This window comes from Hyla sarda, chromosome 5 (assembly GCF_029499605.1).
Source record: "Hyla sarda isolate aHylSar1 chromosome 5, aHylSar1.hap1, whole genome shotgun sequence".
Lineage (NCBI taxonomy): Eukaryota > Metazoa > Chordata > Amphibia > Anura > Hylidae > Hyla > Hyla sarda.
The window spans coordinates 373,413,344-373,435,102 of record NC_079193.1 but is presented as its reverse complement, the minus strand read 5'-3'; the positions used below and the strand labels follow the sequence as shown (position 1 = coordinate 373,435,102).

At 44.5% G+C, this 21,759-nt stretch overlaps 1 protein-coding gene across 1 annotated transcript in view; it reads left to right on the top strand.

The window, feature by feature from the left end:
- The window catches only part of TRAPPC9 (trafficking protein particle complex subunit 9), a 602,485-nt gene that overhangs the window by 216,220 nt on the left and 364,506 nt on the right, over positions 1-21,759 (top strand). The window contains exons 18-19 of the mRNA XM_056522817.1: positions 16,794-16,936; positions 20,390-20,500. Coding sequence (XP_056378792.1) covers positions 16,794-16,936; positions 20,390-20,500 — 254 coding nt within the window. The remainder of the gene's footprint in view (positions 1-16,793; positions 16,937-20,389; positions 20,501-21,759) is intronic.

The following is a 21,759-nucleotide window of genomic DNA, read 5'->3' as shown; positions in this document are numbered from 1 at the left end:
TAGTTGGGGAATATCTGTGTCTTAGTTGGGGAATATCTGTGTCTTAGTTGGAGAATATTTGTATCTTAGTTGGGGAAATATTTTTGTCTTAGTTCGGGAATATCTGTGTCTTAGTTGGGGAATATCTGTCTCTTAGTTGGGGAATATCTGTCTCCTTAGTTGGGGAATATCTGTCTCTTAGTTGGGGAAATATCTGTCTCTTAGTTGGGGAAATATGTGTCTTAGTCGGGGATATCTGCCTTTTAGTTTGGGGGATATCTGTGTCTTAGTTGGGTTATATCTGTCTTTTAGTTTGGGGGATATAAGCTGTTCTGAGAGAGAAATGTCCAGTCAATAACTAAAGGACAGCGTACTCCATGACAAGTCTGGACATAGGTGAATTATCACTGTGACACTTGATCTAGTATCTTGGTCATAGTATCTTTTGCCCACAGGGGTTTCTGGTCCCAGCTCACATGCCAGGCCACTCTTTATTACTCTTCATGGTGTTTTCCCTCTGTATTTCTCATAGACTATAATGGGGAGTGATGGAGAGACCTGGACCAAACACCCTGATTTGTTTCCCATCTAGTGGACCTTCTATATCAATCATTCATCAGAAATACATTTAAAGCTGTAGTCCAGTGGTGAAAAACGTATCCCCTATCCTAAGGATAAGTTTCAGATCGCGGGGGGTCCGACCGCTGGGGCCCCCCTCGATCTCACTGTACGGGGCCTCGGCTGGCTGGTCAGATAGCGCGTGTTGACCACCGCACTAAGCAGCGGCCGACACGCCCCCTCAATACATCGCGTGTGGTGGTCAACACGCCCCCTTCCAGCGGTCGGACCCCCCGAGATCTGATACTTATATAAGAGAAGCCCTGTGTAAACGTTACTCCCGTGACCCCTCCTGTCCTTATTTTTCAGTACAAAACAAATACAGTATATAGTAGAAACACAAAAATTAAATCCTGCTTGTCCAGTTATAACTAACAGCCTAACTATACAGAAAACTTTCCTGTCTATACCAGTGGCTTACTACCAGCGACCTAACACAACAGTCAACAAATGTATTACTAATAAAGAAGAAAAAGGGGGAGGCACTTCACTATATGGAAAGCAATGTAGTTAACTCACTAATATAAGTATGTACTATGCCGTGATCTTCCGTTCAGCCGATGACTTTAATACACCTGCGGGGTACAATGTATCCGGTAGCAAGAAACCAAATATAATACAACAAAGAAGCGATACCCTGCACTCACCGTATGGTTTGTGAATTCAGTCCTTGAGGCTCAAGGTTCAGGAGGTGTCCATGGATGGCACCGAAGCGCTCAGAGGCAACACCAGCCGTTTCATACGGTACTCCGTGCTTCTTCCGGCCTCATTGAGGCCAGAAGAAGCACGGAGTACCGTGTGAAACGGCTGGCGTCTCCTCCGAGCGCTTCGGTGCCATCCATGGACAACTCCCGGACCTTGAGCCTCCAGGACTGAATTCACAGACCATACGGTGAGTGCACGGCATCGCTTCTTTGTTGTAGCAACAATTGTATTCCTCTCAAAGGTTATAATGTCCCCTTTTTGAGGCGGCAAACCTCTTTATTAAAATTTTCATCAGTGCAGGTTCCTCACAGACTGACTGTTATCTAGATTTAAAGGGGTACTCCATAGCGAAAAATTATTCAAATATTGTCCTCTCATGGCCAGACCAACAGTATTGGAATATACACGTATTACCTGTACTGGGCAGAGGAAGACTGTGCATCGAAGAGCAGTGAATGGTGCCATGGGGACTATGTAAGAACATTTTACATCATCATGTGACGAGCTGTCTTCATCGCCTGTGTTGATCTGGGCTAGTCAAAAAACCTGGACTGGCACAGGATGGGAATGAATTAATCTAATCCCGAAAACAGGACTTACATTAGCAAGCTATGTCTTGCCAGTTATTTTACCTATTTCTGGATTTCTCATATCTGACCCAGCTTTCCCTGAATAAGATATGCGCTTCCTGAAACCTGGTATCTACATAGGACAGGTATATTTAAGATATGTATGTCTATAAAACAGTAGAATAGCATATAGATTTCATAATCGTGTTTTCTGTATCTGTAACAGTTTACAGCAGCTGTCTCAAACTCAAATTATCTGGGGGCCACTGGAGGTAGAGGCTGGGTGAGGCTGAGCCGCATGCGCCCCTCACATTTAATGCCCCCATCATGTGCCCCTCACATTTAATGCCCCCATCATGTGCCCCTCACATATAATTCCCTCACCATTGCCCCTCACATATAATGCCCCCATCATGCGCCCCCACATATAATGCCCCCATCATGTGCCCCTCACATATAATGCCCCATCATGCGCCCCTCACATATAATGCCCCCATCATGTGCCCCTCACATATAATGCCCCCATCATGCGCCCCTCACATATAATGCCCCCATCATGCGCCCCTCACATATAATGCCCCCATCATGTGCCCCTCACATATAATGCCCCCATCATGCGCCCCTCACATATAATGCCCCCATCATGCGCCCCTCACATATAATGCCCCCATCATCCGCCCCTCACATATAATGCCCCCATCATGCTCCCCTCACATATAATGCCCCCATCATGCGCCCCTCACATAAAATTGCCCGCATCATGCGCCCCTCACATATAATGCCCCCATCATGTGTCCCTCACATATAATACCCCCTGTCATGTGCCCATCACATATAATTCCCCCTGTCATGTGCCCCTCACATATAATGCCCCCTGTCATGTGCTCCTCACATATAATGCCCCGTCATGTGCCCCTCACATATAATGCCCCGTCATGTACCCCTCACATATAATGCCCCCATCATGTGCCCCTCACATATAATGCCCCCTGTCATGTGCTCCTCACATATAATGCCCCGTCATGTGCCCCTCACATATAATGCCCCGTCATGTACCCCTCACATATAATGCCCCGTCATGTGCCCCTCAGATATAATATCCCCTGTCATGTGCTCCTCACATTTAATGCACCCTGTCCTGTCCCCTCAGGGGGCATTATATGTGAGGGGCATAGCACAGGGGGCATTACAGTATGTGAGCTGCGGGAACAGGATCTCCAGACGCCGCCGCGATTATGTGACATCATCGCTCCAGGCTGCCGTGGATCGCGTCTCTGCGGCTCACACGCTGCGTACTCACAGCGTGTGAGGAAGGTTAGTGAATGGAGGAGCAGGAGCTTACAGCTTCCGCTCCACCATACTAGAGTATGGGGAGCCCCCCCTTGCTATTCCACCGTGCAGAGGGCTGCGAGTTTGAGACCCCTGATTTACAGTTACTGATCATGTGATCCTTACATTGGGGTTGATATTGTAAATGCAGTTGATAATCGTAAATCTGCGTCTCGTAATAAGTAATTGATGGATGACTTTGTAACACGCAGTTATCCCAGTGCTGAGGTCCAGGAGGGACCAGGTAAGGGCAAGCGATGACTCTGCAGCCCCTTCAGTAGTGACGGAGAAGACTGGACGTAGCAGGAGGCAACATAATGATAAATTTGTTCAGGCCGACTGTATGTGTTATAGGTCGACCTTATAATAGACTCCCATCTCCCTCACAGACCGGCTGTAGACCTGATCACATTGCTGCACAATTTAGAACACAGAGAAATTCAAAGAAAAAGAGAGTTTTTATATTCAACTTTTTTCCACTTTATTAGTTTTTTTCTTTGTTACTTTTTAAGTTCTCACGCTGTCTTGTGAGTGACTGAATGCGAGAGCATCTTAAAGTAGCCATAATGAATTATCCCTGGGAAATAATTTATTGAAGCCATTCGTCTTCCTGTCAGGCCGCACAGTCGTTCTCATTTACGTTTTACTCATAGGCTTCATGGGATGTTGTGCGGCTTTATTGGATGAGTGCAGAGCCCGGTAAGGGGCCTTGTTTAGAGGATTATCTATAAAAGACATTCATCTGCTAAGGAGGACAGCTTCTAGGATGATAAAGGAACTTTTCTTCATGTTATCACCCCCTCTTTCCTATAACAGAATGTAATGGTCACTTCTCTATCTGAACAGCTTCTAGGATGTTGTAAGGATTTCTCCCTGAGGATAGCTCTGGGATCGTCCTTGACACCACCACAGGACACGTTTCCACTTCAATCAGCAGGCAAACAACATTACTTTATGCAAGTCCGGCCCCTCGCCAGCTTTGTTAGACAGGTTGCAGAATAAATAAAAAAAATAACACAGGAACAAAACAAAATCCTAGACCATCCAGTCACTAACTGAACAAGGCAGCATGCCCTGACTATCCACTGGTGGGCTTTTCCCAGCCAGTTAAACTTATGCCTCCTGCAACCTTCTACTCACTGTTCTTACACAGCGTTTGCAACCTCTTGCTGTGTGTCTCAACTGCACCACTCTTAGGGGCCACTCACAGCTTGGGCTGTGTGTTCCTCAGCAGGACCCTTGCCTTTCCCTACAGCCAACTTGCTGTCTTCTGGGGAGAGCACCAACTATTGTGTCTGTGTTCTTTTTAAACACAATTCCCCTTTCTTCTACCTCAATAATTAGGCCACAAGTGGAGATTTCTCCAGGGTGAGCTAGGGAAATACACCCTTCCCTTGCCACAGTGTCACAGATGATAATGAAACTTTTCTTCATGTTATCACCACCTCTTTCGTATAACAGACTGTGAAGATCAATTCTCTACTTGTACAGCTTCTAGGATGATAAAGGAACTTTTCTTCATGATATCACCCCCTCTTTCCTATAACAGACTGTAATGGTCACTTCTCTACCTGAACAGCTTCTAGGATGTATAAGGATTTTTCCTTGGGAATAGCTCTGGGATCTTCCTTGACACGGCCACAGGACACGTTTCCACTTAAATCAGCAGGCAAACAACAGTACTTTATGCAAGTCTGGCCCCTCACCAGCTTTATTAGACAGGTTGCAGGATAAATAAAAACATAACACAGCCAGCATGCCCTGACTATCCACTGGTGGGCTTTTCCCAGCCAGTTAAACTTATGCCTCCTGCAACCTTCTACTCACTGTTCTCACACAGCGTTTGCAACACCTTGCTGTGTATCTCGTCCACACCACTCTTTGGGGCCACTCACAGCTCGGGCTGTGTGTTCCTCACCAGGACCCCTGCCTTTCCCTACAGCCAGCTTGCTGTCTTCTGGGGAGAGCACCAACTATTGTGTCTGTGTTCTTTTTAAATACAATTCCCCTTCCTGCTACCTCAATAATTAGGCCACAGGTGGAGGTTTCTCCAGGGTGAACGAGGGAAATACACCCTTCCCTTGCCACAGTGTCACAGATGATATTGGAACTTTTCTTCATGTTATCACCCCCTCTTTCTTATCAGAGGCTGTAATGGTCACTCCCCCTCCTGTACAGCCTTCAGTTACTATTCCTATCCCCCTTTGTGGATGTTGCATCTCGTAGCTTCTGGTTGCCTTAATGTAGATCTATCCTTGACTGCACTTCCCGAGTTTAACAGTGATGAACAAACACAAATAAGACCTGCAAAATCCTAAACGGAAAATCAATGACTGCTAAACGACGGCTTCTGTTTGTCTGCACTTGCAAAACTTTAAAAGGCGAACGCTAATAGGGCCGGGCCCCAGAGAGACCTGCATTACAGACCACGGCACCTGGCACATTCATTACTACTGTAGTGTCTGACTGATGACTCGGTCCCGAACTGTGCCAAAGATGTACGAGAATTTCCATGGACGGAGAACATCATTACTGTATAGCATTTAAGATAGATGGGTAATAAATCATGGGAACGGTAATCTATTCACTTATTGTCCTTGAGAGGCCGGTCCCTTTTCCGAAGGGTAAAGGGTGCTTCGTAAGGAGCTGGTGAACGTAGTGTTGTCCTGTAAATCATCAGTCAGACTTCACGGGAATAGTGTGTACAGTCCTGATGGTTGTATATAACAAAGACATAGCAGAGCTGGAATTGGTTCCAGTCACCCCAAAGTAAATAAAAGTGATTCAGTTACAACAATACCTGGTAACTTTCTTAAAGCCTTATGTTAATCCGCATGCCATGTACTATTTATAATACAGTACAGTGATCCCTCAACATATGATGGTAATTCGTTCCAAATGAACCGTCGTTAGTTGAAACCATTGTTTGTTGAGGGATCCGTGCAAAGTAAAGTATAGAGGTAATACTCACCTGTCCCCGCCGCTCCGGACCGTCACCGCTGCCCTGGATGTCACCCTCCATCGCTGTCGCAACGTCCCCGGGGTTTTCCCACCGCTCCAGACGGTTTCTGCTGCCTGGGATCATCGCTCTTCATCGCCGACATCACGTCGCTGCACACGCCGCTACTATTGGATGACGGGACGGCGTGCGCGGCAACGTGATGACGATGAACGAGCGCAACGGCGATGTAGGGGATCCTGAAGAGAATGGTCCAGAGCACCGGGGACATCACCGGACCACACAAGGCACCGTAAATGGCTATCCGGCGGCAGCAGAAGCAGTCTGCGCTGCTTAATAGCCATTTATGTGATGGCCCCGACGTACAAAAGCATTGCATGTTGATGCTGCCTTCAACATGCGATGGCATCTGAGAGGCCATCATATGTTGAAATTATTGTAGGTCGAGGCGTCACTGTACCATTTAATTTTGCACTAGGGCCCAGATGCAAATGCTACCTCTGCATCCCCTAGAGCAGGGGTCTCCAAACTGTGGACTTTACGCTGTTGCAAAACTACAACTCCCAGCATGTCCGGACAGTCAAAGGCTGTCCGGGCATGCTGGAAGTTGGAGTTTTGCAACACCTGAAGGTCCAAAGTTTGAAGATTTAGAGTTCTGTTTTTAAAGGGTACCTTTAATCAAAAAAAGCTTTTGATATAGTATAGATTAATGTATGCAGAATAACTTTCCAATTGCACGTTATTAAAAAATCTGCTTCTTTCTATTTCATTTTCAACTTTGTTTGAAAAAAAAAAAAAAAAGACCAATAGGGGTCTCCCTACCAGTCCTGGTTGCAAGCCCTTTTTGTAGATTTCAGACTCATGCTGGAGTCCTAAATCTCAGACTGCAGCCGGGACACAGACAAGCTCAGCACTGCTCCCTTCCTGTCAATCAGACAGGCAGGAGCCAGCACTGTGCTCATAGCACCGCAGGGCATACTCCTGACTCTGCATTCATTTATTTTACTATATGAGTTCCGATCTTTCTTTTCTCTGCACATGCAGTTGTAAACAGAGAGAAGATTCAGAGCTGCAGGCTGCTGTGTTCATAGCCTCTATGCTGGGGCACGCACCCCTTCCTCCCTCACACTAGGACAGCTGAATGAGCAGCCAAGAAGACAATAAATCGGGTAGAAAGAGGGGGTTTTGAATGAAAAGAAACATAGGGATAATGTCAGTGAGAGTCAGGGACAGATTGGAGAGGGGGGGGGGGGGGGGGGGGAGTTAGGGAGAGTTTAGATCATGATAGGTACTCTTTAAGTACAATTTCTCCAGGCTGCATGTTTCTTGTGCTACTGTGAGCAGCTTGCTTGGTCTAAATGTGCTACCATGTCCTGTAGTGTCCCATCAAGCAAATCTGGGACGTCATTGGTCGGCTGCTGCCAGCAATGTATCTTTATGATTTGCGTGTCCAAGTGCATTCAGCGTGTCAAACATTAATAACCTCACTGTGAGCATGCCAAGGAGTGTAAGGGTCTATTGACATGACAGAATTTCCGCACATCTGGAGACCATATGCAAATGATGAAAAAATAAAAATGTAAACAAAATATTCAAAACATCTCAATCGATCATAGGGTTTCCAAAATTGTATACATTTTTTTTTTTTTTTTACTTAGTATTGCAATATCAATAGTTTATATTTGTTAGTGGCTAGTCAGCAAAAAGCCAAATTTTTCTGAAAATGTCATGGATTCCTGTATTCTCTGTTGACTCATTAAAGGGGTACTCTGCCCCTAGATATCTTATCCCCTATGCAAGGATAGGGGATTAGATGTGTGATCGTGGAGGTCCCACCCCTGCGATCTCTGTGCAGCACCCATTTAGAACGCTGGGTGCAGGCGGTCGTGACCCCCACGAAAATGTTCCGAACGCTGGGGCAGCGGAGTACCCCTTTAAGTATGTACAAGTAGAGGGACAGATGGCAGTTCCGTCAAGTTTAGCTCAGAAAAACAATTGTGTAGGCACTATTTTTTTCCCTCCCGCTTAACTCCTGTAAAACTACTGGACCCGGCAGTAGCTGTTTGCATCCGACCCGTTTCAAGGTCCGTTTGGCTCAAGAAAAAAAAAAAAAAGCCGATCGGACCCTGAATGGGTCAAATACAAACCTAGCCTTACATAGAGCAGTGTTTCCCAAATAGGGTGCCTCAAGCTGTTGCAAAACTACTACTCCCAGCATGCCTAAAGAGCCTTTAGCCTATAAGTGGAATTCTAGAATGAGCGGTTACTGGGTATGTGGGGTAGACTCTTGAGAGTTGTACCAAAATAACCAATAAAAACTGTATTTTATCCTATCTCCACCCATGTCCCCAAATGTAAATCTTAAAAAAAAAAAAAAAAAGAGAAAAAAATTAAAAAAAGATCATGATACTTTAGTACATGATCAAATAAGCCACTGTTTTCCTACCGGGTGCCTCCAGCTGTTGCAAAACTACAACTCTCAGCATGCCGGGGCATGATGGGAGTTGTCGTTTTGCAACAGCTGGAGGCACTCCGGTTGAGGAACACTGAAATAAGCACTTTTGAGACTTGCAGGGAAATTCTGAAAAATGTAGCAATATTTCTTTACGATATTGGTTAAAAATTATTGTATTTATTTAAACAGAAAAAAGTTGTGTAAAGTGGTGGGGCACTGGCTAGGAAAGGGTTAAGCCTAGATTTCGACACGTTCTGTGAAATCCTCCGTTCCTCTGCACTGCAGTAAACTCCTCTTTTTCTCCCCGCTGCTTCTTGACGGAAGAGATACAATGTTTCATTTGTATTTATTTATTTATTTTGGAAGTTGCAACCGTAACAATTCTCCTCGCAGTTTGTATACGTAGAAGCTTTGAGGATGCTCGCGGTAAATAAACGCCGCTGCCTTGCGCCTTAACAAGTCCCATTTAATCTTCTTCGCCAGTCTTGAGAGAGCTTGCCGAGGAATATCTATTAATACAAGAATAAACCTATCCCTAATCTATGGCCGACATCCCTCCCTGGACACCACGTAATGAATTATCCAAGAGCAAATGTAATTTTTAGGGTTATATTTTTTTGGTTGCTGAAATCCATATCCGAAACGCTCTACGACCCCGCGGTCAAGTGTCTGTAATACCGGCGTTTAACAGGCCCGCCTGCAGCTAAACTGATTCCGATCACATCTTCTCTTCCATTACAAGACGGGCTATTTTTAGCCTGCGCAGGTTTTAAAATACGCCTTCTAATCTCTCCTGAATTTATTGAACGTTCGTCCCCTCCAACCCCACGATTGCCGTTGAGGAGGGATTGTTCCGCTGAGTGGACAGACTCCGAGAAAAAAGAATAAAAAATCAAAGAACTATTGCATTATTCATGTCCCCGTGTGCTCTAGCACAGTCTATTTTTAGCCACCACTACATGTTACTGTCACCGCATTGCTGTTGTGTGATGTTAGTTAGCAATTTCACCGCCCAGTGACTCGATTTAGACTCGCGGGTTGGGCTGCATGCTGCTCAAAGGGTTAAATCCCGGGATAGGAAGTGTTGGTCTTGCTGATATCCCTCTCTCCGCCTCTCCCAAATTCAATCTACATTTTTTAAGTGTCTATAATTCAGTAATTAGATGTGATATGTTCTGCCGTCTGCATGGTATAATTTGTCTGTGTCGCCGGGCTCGGTACGTGATTCTGGATTATGCAGGGCTGGCAGGAACGTCGGTAGACACCGGTGGAGGTGTCAGGTGCGTAAGAGCACTAAAGCCTTGTATAACACATAGGAACGTATACCATGTTCACTATAAATGCTTTAATTTTAATTCATATTTATGTTAAACCCAGGTAGAAATACTATGTTTTTAATTACAAAGAAATGTCGAGTTTCTGAAAACATTTATACTCGCCCTGTTTTTTTTCTCTTATCTTTTTATTTATGATCAATATGCTATCTTTAAATGTCCACTGACATGTTTTTACTTGTTAAACTTCAATAAAATTCAATAAAAAAAGGGGGGGGTGTGGATATAAAAGTGCTGCAAAGTGAAGATGGTGTGTGGCGTCACCTGTTGAGTAAAAGCACAAAATGACCTACTGAATCTTTATCTCATTATGTGCAGTTGTATCAATCCTCGGCACAACTGTTCCTCCAGCAATGTTAAAAGGTGGTGCAGAGGTGTAACTTAAAGCTCCTGGGCCTTAGTACTGAATAGACACTTTATAAGAACCTGCTGCCCTTCCATGATCTGATGGGCCATGGACAATGGACCTATTGACCCCATTGACCCCAGTATGGAATCCAGTGATTCGTTTTCTTGGGATCAGTTTTAGTGCGAAACCACATTAGAAGAAGGCCTAGTCATCTGATCTAGACTAGCCTTGACCAGGATCTCACTGATGTTATGTGATGGTGTATAGAGTATATTGAGAATGGTGTAATCGAGGAACAACATCCAGTGGAAGGAAAATGGAAAGGTGAGACATCAGAGGACTAAAGAACAAAAATGGAGAAACATATCCTGGTCAGATGGATCCAAATCTCTATAGAGAAACATGGCCTGGTCAGATGGATCCAGATCTCTGTGGAGAAACATGGCCTGGTCAGATGGATCCAGATCTCTATAGAGAAACATGGCCTGGTGAGATGGATCCAGATCTCTGAGGGGAAACATGGCCTGGTCAGATGGATCCAGATCTCTATAGAGAAACATGTCCTGGTCAGATGGATCCAGATCTCTGTGGAGAAGCATGACCTGGTCAGATGGATCCAGATCTCTATAGAGAAACATGACCTGGTCAGATGGATCCAGATCTCTGTGGAGAAACATGACCTGGTCAGATGGATCCAGATCTCTGTGGAGAAACATGGCCTGGTCAGATGGATCCAGATCTCTATAGAGAAACATGGCCTGGTCAGATGGATCCAGATCTCTGTGGAGAAACATGGTCTGGTCAGATGGATCCAGATCTCTGTGGAGAAACATGGTCTGGTCAGATGGATCCAGATCTCTGTGGAGAAACATGGCCTGGTCAGATGGATCCAGATCTCTGTGGAGAAACATGACCTGGTCAGATGGATCCAGATCTCTGTGGAGAAACATGGCCTGGTCAGATGGATCCAGATCTCTATAGAGAAACATGGCCTGGTCAGATGGATCCAGATCTCTGTGGAGAAACATGACCTGGTCAGATGGATCCAGATCTCTGTGGAGAAACATGGCCTGGTCAGATGGATCCAGATCTCTATAGAGAAACATGGCCTGTTCAGATGGATCCAGATCTCTATAGAGAAACATGGCCTGGTCAGATGGATCCAGATCTCTATAGAGAAACATGGCCTGGTCAGATGGATCCAGATCTCTATAGAGAAACATGTCCTGGTCAGATGGATCCAGATCTCTGTGGAGAAACATGTCCTGGTCAGATGGATCCAGATCTCTGTGGAGAAACATGACCTGGTCAGATGGATCCAGATCTCTATAGAGAAACATGTCCTGGTCAGATGGATCCAGATCTCTATAGAGAAACATGGCCTGGTCAGATGGATCCAGATCTCTATAGAGAAACATGGCCTGGTCAGATGGATCCAGATCTCTATAGAGAAACATGGCCTGGTCAGATGGATCCAGATCTCTATAGAGAAACATGTCCTGGTCAGATGGGTCCAGATCTCTATAGAGAAACATGGCCTGGTCAGATGGATCCAGATCTCTATAGAGAAACATGGTCTGGTCAGATGGATCCAGATCTCTGTGGCACCTTGGGGAGAGGGGGTTTCCCAGTTTTACACAAGTAGCATTAATTGATAAGACATTCCTGTAACGTGTGAACAATCCTTAAAGCAGATGTGATTAATATTCCTTCCATGTTCTACAGTAACTGATGTCCAATACAGTACATTTCCCAGCTGTTGCAGATTCTTATATTATACATATCAGCTGCTTCATAACCTCTTAAAACAGACGCCTTTCCTATTATATGTGGATTTTTGTACCGTGCGGAGTTCCGTCGTGCTCGTCTTACCTTCTGCTCATCTAGAACATATTTTTTAATCTGGTATTTTTCCATCTAGCACGAATAGTCATTTACAGGGGCCCATGAGCACAGATGGCTGGGGTAGGAGGGGGCAGCGCTGTATGTTGCTATTTTGCTGCATTGCTAGTGTAAAAATCGATAGTCTATTTTTGTGTGGGATGTGGATATCCCATTACAGCTCCTTATTACAGTGCAATGCTACCCGCAGAATCATTGGAGAGGTAGGAGACAGACACTCGTCCTATTATCCTAATCTGACTAATAAAAGGCTGACTTCACCTTGGTGCATTGTGTTGTCATGGATATCCCAGCATATTACACTCCATATTAAAGGGACACCCCAGGCAAAACTGAGGATGCTGTGTAATGCCTATCACTGGACTGTAGGGGGCAGGGCATGACTATTCCCAGATCTATGATCTCCTGCATAATACCCTGTACCATCAAGCCCTACATTAGGCTTAAGATGGAATGAGGCTATTTCTGGTCCAAAACTGCCACAAAATCCACCGGAGTAAAGAGGGACATATTCGGCAGAGATCTCTGGGTGTCTTAGGTTCTATCCTACACAGGCTCCATTAACAGGAATAATGAGAATTACACATAAAACATCTAGTGAAGACTTTGGAGTACAAGAGTAGGGTGCGGTGTTTGTTGGTGAAGTCAGTGACTTTTCTAAAGATGTTGGTGATTTAAGAGCTTTGTAGAGAGAAGGGTTGGTTTTGGAGAGCTGTATTCACATCTGGGTTGGAACTCTGTTGCGGGATCTATTTACATAGGGGTCAAATCCTGCTAAATAAACAAACACCAGATGGACCCTGTTAAAGTCAGTATGATCTGTCTGGATCTATCACTGTCTGCCTCCGTTTTTATGGTCTTGAATGTACTTAATAATGGAGGCCCTGAAGTGAGCAGAGCGATTCAGGAGAGCAGGGTGCTTGTCTTTTGGGGGGTGACTTGTTGTAATGTGAGGAATGGAAGGAAGACAAGTTTGAGGTGACAAATTGACTAATGGTGGTCAATAGGTCTGTCACTGTACTGACATACATCTGATCTCCTGTGGACCCTCTTAAGTTAAACTTGTTTGAGATTGGAAAACATGGCTGATGTCACGGCCACGCCCCCTCAATGCAAGTCTATGGGAGGGAGCGTGATGTCCGTCACACCCCCTCCCATAGGCTTGCATTTAGGGGACATGGGCATTATTTCATAAGCGGGCGTTGCCATGACAGCACGGGCGGGCGTGGCTGTGATGGCACGATTCTCTAAACGAATGCTGGGTGCAGCACCGAGATTGCAGGGGTCCCCAGCGGCAGGACCCCCACGATCAGACATCTTTTCCCCTATGCTTTGGATAGGGGATAAGATGTCTAGGGGCGGAGTACTCCTTTAACTCTTTTGGAAGGCTGAGCATTGATTTGCACAGGGCCTTCCTCTCATAGGTTGCACCAGAAAGCAAGCTACCTTCCATGTGGAGGACAGCTACTTATATATCTACCTTGTAGTCACACAACAGAAGCCCATAGAAGTGTCAGTATAAAGCTTAGGGGTCTGTTTTACCAGGAGAAGTCACTTTGGGATTACCTCCATCTGAACCTTCACTTTCATAACAAATTGAGTTTTTACCTTTATTGATACTTTGAAAAGAGAGAAATGAGGGCATTGATTTCCTCCTGATAGATGACATACATAGTGAGGCCCCACGGCTGCCAAATGGGAATTACAAACAGAGACAAATTAAGTCCAGCAGGAATTCCAAATGTTCGGCTGTGTTACTTTCCCGTAGATGCCATTAGTCTTCATTAGGTACAAGTTGAGTTATGTATGAGATCCATTACTGATCAACATCAGGATCAAGACATCACACTTGAGACCTATTTATGAGAATATCTCACATACTGAGTGGCGAGGCTGGCTGTAGAACTTATTTGGCTTTAGACACATGAGATTCTTATGACAATTTAATGATGCGGTTGATTGACGACATTTATTTTTTTATATTGCTAGAGGATTGGATGGTATTATTATACCTGATATATCATGTTTAAATAGTATTACTTTTGCTAAAAGAAGGGCAGGCCAGTAAGTATTGTAGAGGTGATGACAGTGCCAAGTATCACACGCAGACATATTCAGGGTTTGCCATGTGCAGAAGACCTTCTGTTTTCACGTCCTTCACATATGGTGATTTGTCAAGCAGTGTACAAATGACTATATCAATAGCACTATATAGTATGGTGCCTAAGTAACAGGTGCCATACAATCCAAACAACACTTTCATACAGTTGCTTAAAAAAAATGTTGAAAGAAGGAAAATGGAAGTAAATTTAAAGATTAAAGATTAATCATCAGTGAATACAATATGAAAATTATCAATTACACCCAGAGACCGATACCGTGGTCACTGGGTGCTGGACAGAAATAGACAAGAACCTTGGTGGATACAGTTAAAATATATAACTCTCTGTCATCAATATGATAGTAGTATTGGGTACCCCACACTGCCCTCCAAATAATAATGATATTTAAAAAAAATAATTAGAATGCTATAGAGTGCTGCCAAGTACACTGTAAAAGCCATGTACTATATACTGCTCAAATAAGATCCAAATATACTGCTAAACAAAGTAAAGGGAACACTAAGAAAACACATCCTAGATCTGAATGAATGAACTAATCGTATGAAATACTTTCCTCTTTACATAGTTGAATTCGCTGACAACAAAATCACACAAAAAATATCAATGGAAATCAAATGTATCAACCCATGGAGGTCTGGATATGGAGTCACACTCAAAATCACAGCAGAAAACCCCACTACAAGCTGATCCAACTTTATGTAATGTCCTTAAAACAAGTCCCAATGAGGCTCAGTAGTGTGTGTGGCCTCCACGTGCCCGTATGACCTCCCTACAACACCTGGGCATGCTCCTGATGAGGTGGCGGATGGTCTCCTGAGGGATGTCCTCCCAGACCTGGACTAAAGCATCCGCCAACTCCTGGACAGTCTGTGGTGGATGGAGCGAGACATGATGTCCCTGATGTGTTCAATCAGATTAAGGTCTGGGGAACGGGCGGCCAGTCCATAGCATCAATGCCTTCATCTTGCAGGAACTGCTGACACACTCCAGCCACATGAGGTCCAGAATGTCTTGTATTAGGAGGAACCCAGGGCCAACCGCACCAGCATATGGTCTCACAAGGGGTCTGAGGATCTCATCTCGGTACCTAATGGCAATCAGGCTACCTCTGACAAGCACATGGAGAGCTGTGCGGCCCCCCAAAGAAATGCCACCCAACACCATTATTGACCCACCGCTAAAGCGGTCATGCTGGAGGATGTTGAAGGAAGCAGAACGTTCTCCACGGCATCTCCAGACTCTGTCATGTCTGTCACATGTGCTCAATGTGAACCTGCTTTCATCTGTAAAGAGCACAGGGCGCCAGTGGCGAATTTGCCAATCTTGGTGTTCTCTGGCAAATGCCAAATGTCCTGCACGGTGTTGGGCTGTAAGCACAACCCCCACCTGTGGACGTCGGGCCCTCATTCCACCCTCATGGAATCTGTTTCTGACCGTTTGAGTGGACACATGCACATTTGCTCCTCCTGCTCCTCCTTGCACAAAGGCGGAGGTAGCGGTCCTGCTGCTGGGTTGTTGCCCTCCTACGGCCTCCTCCACATCTCCTGATTTACTGGCCTGTCTCCTGGTAGCGCCTCCATGCTCTGGACACTACGCTGACAGACACAGCAAACCTTCTTGCCACAGCTCGCATTGATGTGCCATCCTGGATGAGCTGCACTACTTGAGCCACTTGTGTGGGTTGTAGACTCCGTCTCATGCTACCACTAGAGTGAAAGCACTGCCAGCATTCAAATGTGACCAAAACATCATCCAGGAAGCATAGGAACTGAGAAGTGGTCTGTGGTCACCACCTGCAGAACCACTCCTTTATTGGGGGTGTCTTGCTAATTGCCTATAATTTCCACCTGTTGTCTGTTCCATGTGAAATTGATTGTCAATCAGTATTCTTCCTGAGTGGACAGTGGGATTTCACAGAAGTGTCAGTGACTTGGAGTTACATTGTGTTGTTTAAGTGTTACCTTTATTTTTTTGAGCAGTGTACAATGAACAAATGACAGCACCATCGGTAATCACTAATAACAGTGCTATATATATATGGCTCCTGTACCTCATCTCCCCATGTTGTTTGGCTCAGCATAGGAGTTATGTTCATATTCACTGGCAAGTTGCATTATTACTGCTGTATCCTATCTACCAAACGGTGTCACTTTTCATTGTATACTATAGTTTTTTTTTTTTTTTATTCCAAGTTAAACAAATATCCAACAAAACTTTGCGAATCATAATTTCTTGTTTGTTTCTTACATGTAATATATATCTTCTCATTTTGTGACATGTGACTATTTCTCAATAGTGAATGTGGCTCACAAGGTAAAAGAGGTTGTGGGTCCGGAGCCGGTCTAAGGGGTGTGTGACTTGTGTGGTTACTACAGAAAGGGTCTTGATGGTCTGTACCCAGCATTGGTCATGTACAATATCTACAGCTATGACTTTCTTTTAGTATTAATATTCTATCCCTTCCCCCACAGACCCTTGAGGGAGTTCTAAACTTCAAATACTCTGGAGGACCAGGTCATGCCGAGGGTTATTACAGGAATATCTCGCTCGGGCTCCATGTGGACGTAGAGCCATCAGTGTTCTTCACAAGGGTCAGCACTCTCCCAGCCACCAGGTGAGTCTCCTGTCGTTAAAGGATAATCCAGTCTTATGTGGACAAAGTTGATCCTGGTAAAATAAACAGCTCTTCAACTTTCCTTATAATTCAAAAAACATGCCCATGGAGTGTGTTCACAGGATTGTTAGGATGCGGTAGCCCTTCTGGGTGTCCCTCCTAGCGGTCTAGGGGAGGTGTGTGTGGCCATCAGGTTCCGCACCTCCCTGCAAGAACCCCGGGTACTCCCGCATGGGCAGGGTACCGAACGTTTATGGCTCTGCGGGCAGATACCATGGCTAACGCCAACGGGGACGCCGGGAGCATTTGTGGTCCCTTAGTAGCTTTGGCGAAAAGGGACATCCAACCTGGAACCTTGCAGGTACCTTTTGGTCTGGAGGCGAAGGGTAAGGTTTGTTGGGGGGGCCTCTCTCCTGTCTTAGAAAGGCTTGCGATAGACCGCATCCTCTGTGCACGTTTTTTTTTAGTGTTACACGTTAGCACTTTTTCTTGTACTTTGGGTGATTCGAGAGCACGTTCCTCGGCTCTTAGATAGAGAGAATATTGACCACTAGATGTTTTGCTTCTCTGCAATCTGCTGTCCACTACCTGTTGTTAGGGGAATTATGTCTTTAGTTACTGTTAAATCAGGAGAAAATTCAAAAAGTAGGGGTAGAGCTCAGCACATGCCTTGTGCTGAATAAGGGTATGGAGAGAGAGCCCATTCCTCAAAAAATCCTTACTGTTTCTGAAAGGCAAAGCATGCTTCCCTCTCATCTCAACAGCAGCAGTTTCATTGCTTAATGTAACCCCTTCCTTGCTGTGCTGCTGATGTATGTACACTGTGCTGTCTCTTGTATCTAATCTCCCTCTCCCCCTTTCCTTTATCTGCAGGCTTTTTTTCCTGCAGCATATCCATTCTAAATGCATTTCTGTTCACACAACACCTTGCAAAACCAGTGCATCAGTACCCCCTCCCCCTTCTTCCTCCACATGCGGTCTATAGTAGTATTCTGTGTAACTCATCAGCCCAACACAGTGCCAGCCTGTTCAGTGCACTTTCACCAGCACTATGTCTTAGCCTAGCAAAAAGGAATAGTTCCTGTGCTGTGATTGGAAAGGCAACTAAGGAGGAGGAAGGAAGTAACCATGTGTGTACTCTTGGTAAACAGCCCAGGTCCTGCCCCTTAAAATAGACATATATATCGGTGCATCATGGAGGGGGCTTTCAGGGGATTCATAACAGCAGTGAAATAACCTTCTTACCACTTTGAAGAGTTAATTTTTTTTTCAATCTTTTGTAATGACAAGTACCCATGTCAGTGAATGAAAATACTGTTAATATTAAAGGGGTTATCCAGGAAAAAAAACTTTTTTTTATATATATCAACTGGCTCCAGAAAGTTAAACAGATTTGTAAATTATTTCTATAAAAAAATCTTAATCCTTTCAGTACTTATGAGCTTCTTAAGTTAAGGTTGTTCTTTTCTATCTAAGTCCTCTCTGATGACACGTGTCTCGGGAACCGCCAAGTTTAGAAGAGGTTTGCTATGGGGATTTGCTTCTAAACTGGGCGATTCCCGAGACAAGTGTCATCAGAGAGCACTTAGACAGAAAAGAACAACCTTAACTTCAGAAGCTCATAAGTACTGAAAGGATTAAGATTATTTAATAGAAGTAATTTACAAATCTGTTTAACTTTCTGGAGCCAGTTGATATATAAAAAAAAGTTTTTTCCTGGATAACCCCTTTAAGTAGCTGTTGATCTTGTTATAAAGTAAAATCATTGTAATGAAAGTTCTCAGCCTGGAGACTATTGTTCATCTGACTGTGCGGCCAAGACCAGATTTCTCATCTCTTCTTGTAGACAGAAGTTTTTCTATTCACTGTCAGCAAGCTAAAAGCTTGAGAATTAAAGGGGTATTCCAGGAAAAACCTTTTTTTTTTTTTTTTTTTTTATCAAATTGCTCCAGAAAGTTAAACAGATTTGTAAATTAGTCCTATTAAAAAAAACGTAATCCTTCCTGTAGTTATCAGCTGCTGAAGTTGAGCTGTTCTTTTCTTTCTGACCACAGTGCTCTCTGCTGACACCTCTGTCTGTCTCAGGAACTGTCTGAAGCATTAGGGTGCGTTCACACGTCGGAATTTTCGCGGATGAATTCCGCGAGCGGAGCTTCCGCCTGGCGGCCGCAGCCGATGGCACTCCGGCGCTAGGGCCGCGGGGCACTGAGCCGTCACCATTGACGGCTATGCAGTGCTTGCGGTATCCACGCAAAGAAAGAACGTGTTCTTTCTTTGCGCTGAACACTTTCAGCGGCGGAGATGTCCACTGCTGAAATTCCGCAGTGTGAACGGGTCTCGCGGAAACCCGTTCACACTAATGTTAAAGTTCACACCGCGAAATTCCGCCTGGGAATTCCGTAGTGTGAACGGGGACCTTAGAGGTTTGCTATGGGGATTTGCTCCTACTCTGGACAGTTCCTGAGACAAGCAGAGGTGTCAGCAGAGAGCACTGTTGTGAGACAGAAAAGAACAACTCAACTTCAGCAGCTGATAACTACTGGAAGGATTACGATTTTTTAATAGAAGTAAATTTACAAATCTGTTTAACTTTCTGGAGCCAGTTGAGATATATATATATATATATATATATATATATATATATATATAAATATTATTGAGTTCCAAACCTTTATATTACAGTTCTGTGCTGGATACAAGTGCTGGTTCTAGATGATAACATGCCTGGTTATAACGATGGTGATACGCACGCACCTTAGTCTATTTCAGTGGTCTTCAACCTGCGGACCTCCAGATGTTGCAAAACTACAACTCCCAGCATGCCCGGACAGCCGTTGGCTGTCCGGGCATGCTGGGAGTTGTAGTTTTGCAACATCTGGAGGTCCGCAGGTTGGAGACCACTGGTCTATATGATTATACTGATAAGTGATAAAGAAGTTTATGAGGCTACTAAATGTTTGGGCCTGGTTGGAATTGTTGCCCCATTGATACTTTACGGTGTATTCACACCAGGATTGTAATATACCGGGGCCGGCTGGGAGATGGGAAAACCGGTGGGGTGGTATACCATTGTTTTAGGTCCGGGTCACAAAACCGGATACGGGGCAAAAATAACCCGTCCGGACTCACTATCTGACTCCAGTCGTCTCATTCAAATAAATGAGACGGGGGCGGGGTCCGGCTGGGATACGGGAGCGCCTGTTTTTTTCATCCCCCAGCCGAATCCGGTCCCTGTATGACATAAACATAGTGTGAACACAGCCTTATTCTGTTTGAGTTTTTTTTTTTTTAGTTTTTTTTTTCGGTTCAACAAGTTTTATTGAAGATTTTTCCTAATACAAAGAGACAAAAAGTTTTGTATAAAACATATGGAAATAATCGTATAGCGCATAAAGCAGATAGATCACCTTATTTTATCAATGTTTTTTTTTTATTTTATTTTTTAATCCCCAGCACAAGACAATGTCATCTCCTCCTCGACGTCTTCAATTCCACAGAACACGAGCTGGCCATCAACGCCAAAGACAATGAGGATCTCATCCTGCACGCTGGAGAGTGTCAGCGGTAAGTGCTCTGTACATATTATGGGAGTCCTCCGAGCTTAGACGTCTCCAGCCCGGGTGAGAATACCACTTTATGACATCAGGGTGGATTTATTATATCGGCATTGCCTCCTGCATCCAATTGGTATTTGATTTTTTTTTTTCTGGATCATCACCAAGGAAGTATGAATATACTGTAAAACAGAAAGAGGCGGAGCTTCCCATGGGATGGTATTGCTGGATTCTAGGTGTGTTCGTGTAGGAACAAAAACTAGCAAAACTGTTTACCTTTGGTAGTTGGTGTATGAGCCACAACTACTGTGTCCGTAGGTATCCAAGGAAGTGGTGCCGCTTTTCCAGGGTCGGTGTGGAGAGATTCCAGGCTGATGGTTATAATGGAAAGAGATGCAGGAAAAAAAACGGAATGATAGCGCAGTCCACTCAGATGTTGGTATGAATAATCATCTTCTTTATTAAAGCCAAATCACAACGCATTTCGAGGCTTACACATGCCTCTTCCTCAGGTAAAAAATGTAAGCCTGTTTTTACCTGAGGAAGAGGCATGTGTAAGCCTCGAAATGCGTTGTGATTTGGCTTTAATAAAGAAGATGATAATTCAAACCAACATCTGAGTGGATTGCGCTATCATTACGTTTTGTTTTTCCTGCATCTCTTTCCATTATCACCAAGGAAGTGACCTGAAACCCATGGAGATCCATCTCACATAAAGTTCACTATCCATCCGCCAATGGATAAAAAGAATACTTACCAAACTCCACCTTTTGTTCTGACATTAGCCCCCCCCCACGGCTCTTTTGCGGCAGATTTCAGTCCTGTACTCCAAGCGGGGAGTTCCTGTTGGGTATGCAGCACAGATCCCGGAGTTTGGAGAGCAGCTTATTGCGTCTACTTCTTGGTGATGATGTCGCAAACAGAGGAGATAAAAGCCCAGTTTAAGATGTAGTCACACTCAAGTGGTGAAACATGTTGGGAATGGTGGCAAATTGAATTTTAGGAAGCAACCCCAGTGTATATTGATCAAATAGTGAGAATAAATATGGTGTGGAGTATACCGTGCCCGTCAGGGACATGCATAGACATTTTGGAGGGCAGGTGTTCAAGTAAAAAATGAAAAAATAAAAAAAAGGCAAGTCACTGTGTTTAGTATGTACTGTGACTGTGATATCAATCCTGTACTGTGACATCAATGTTATACCTATACTGTGCGGAAATCACTGCAAAATGTAATAATGTGCCTGCTACTAGGGCATCAAAGGGCAA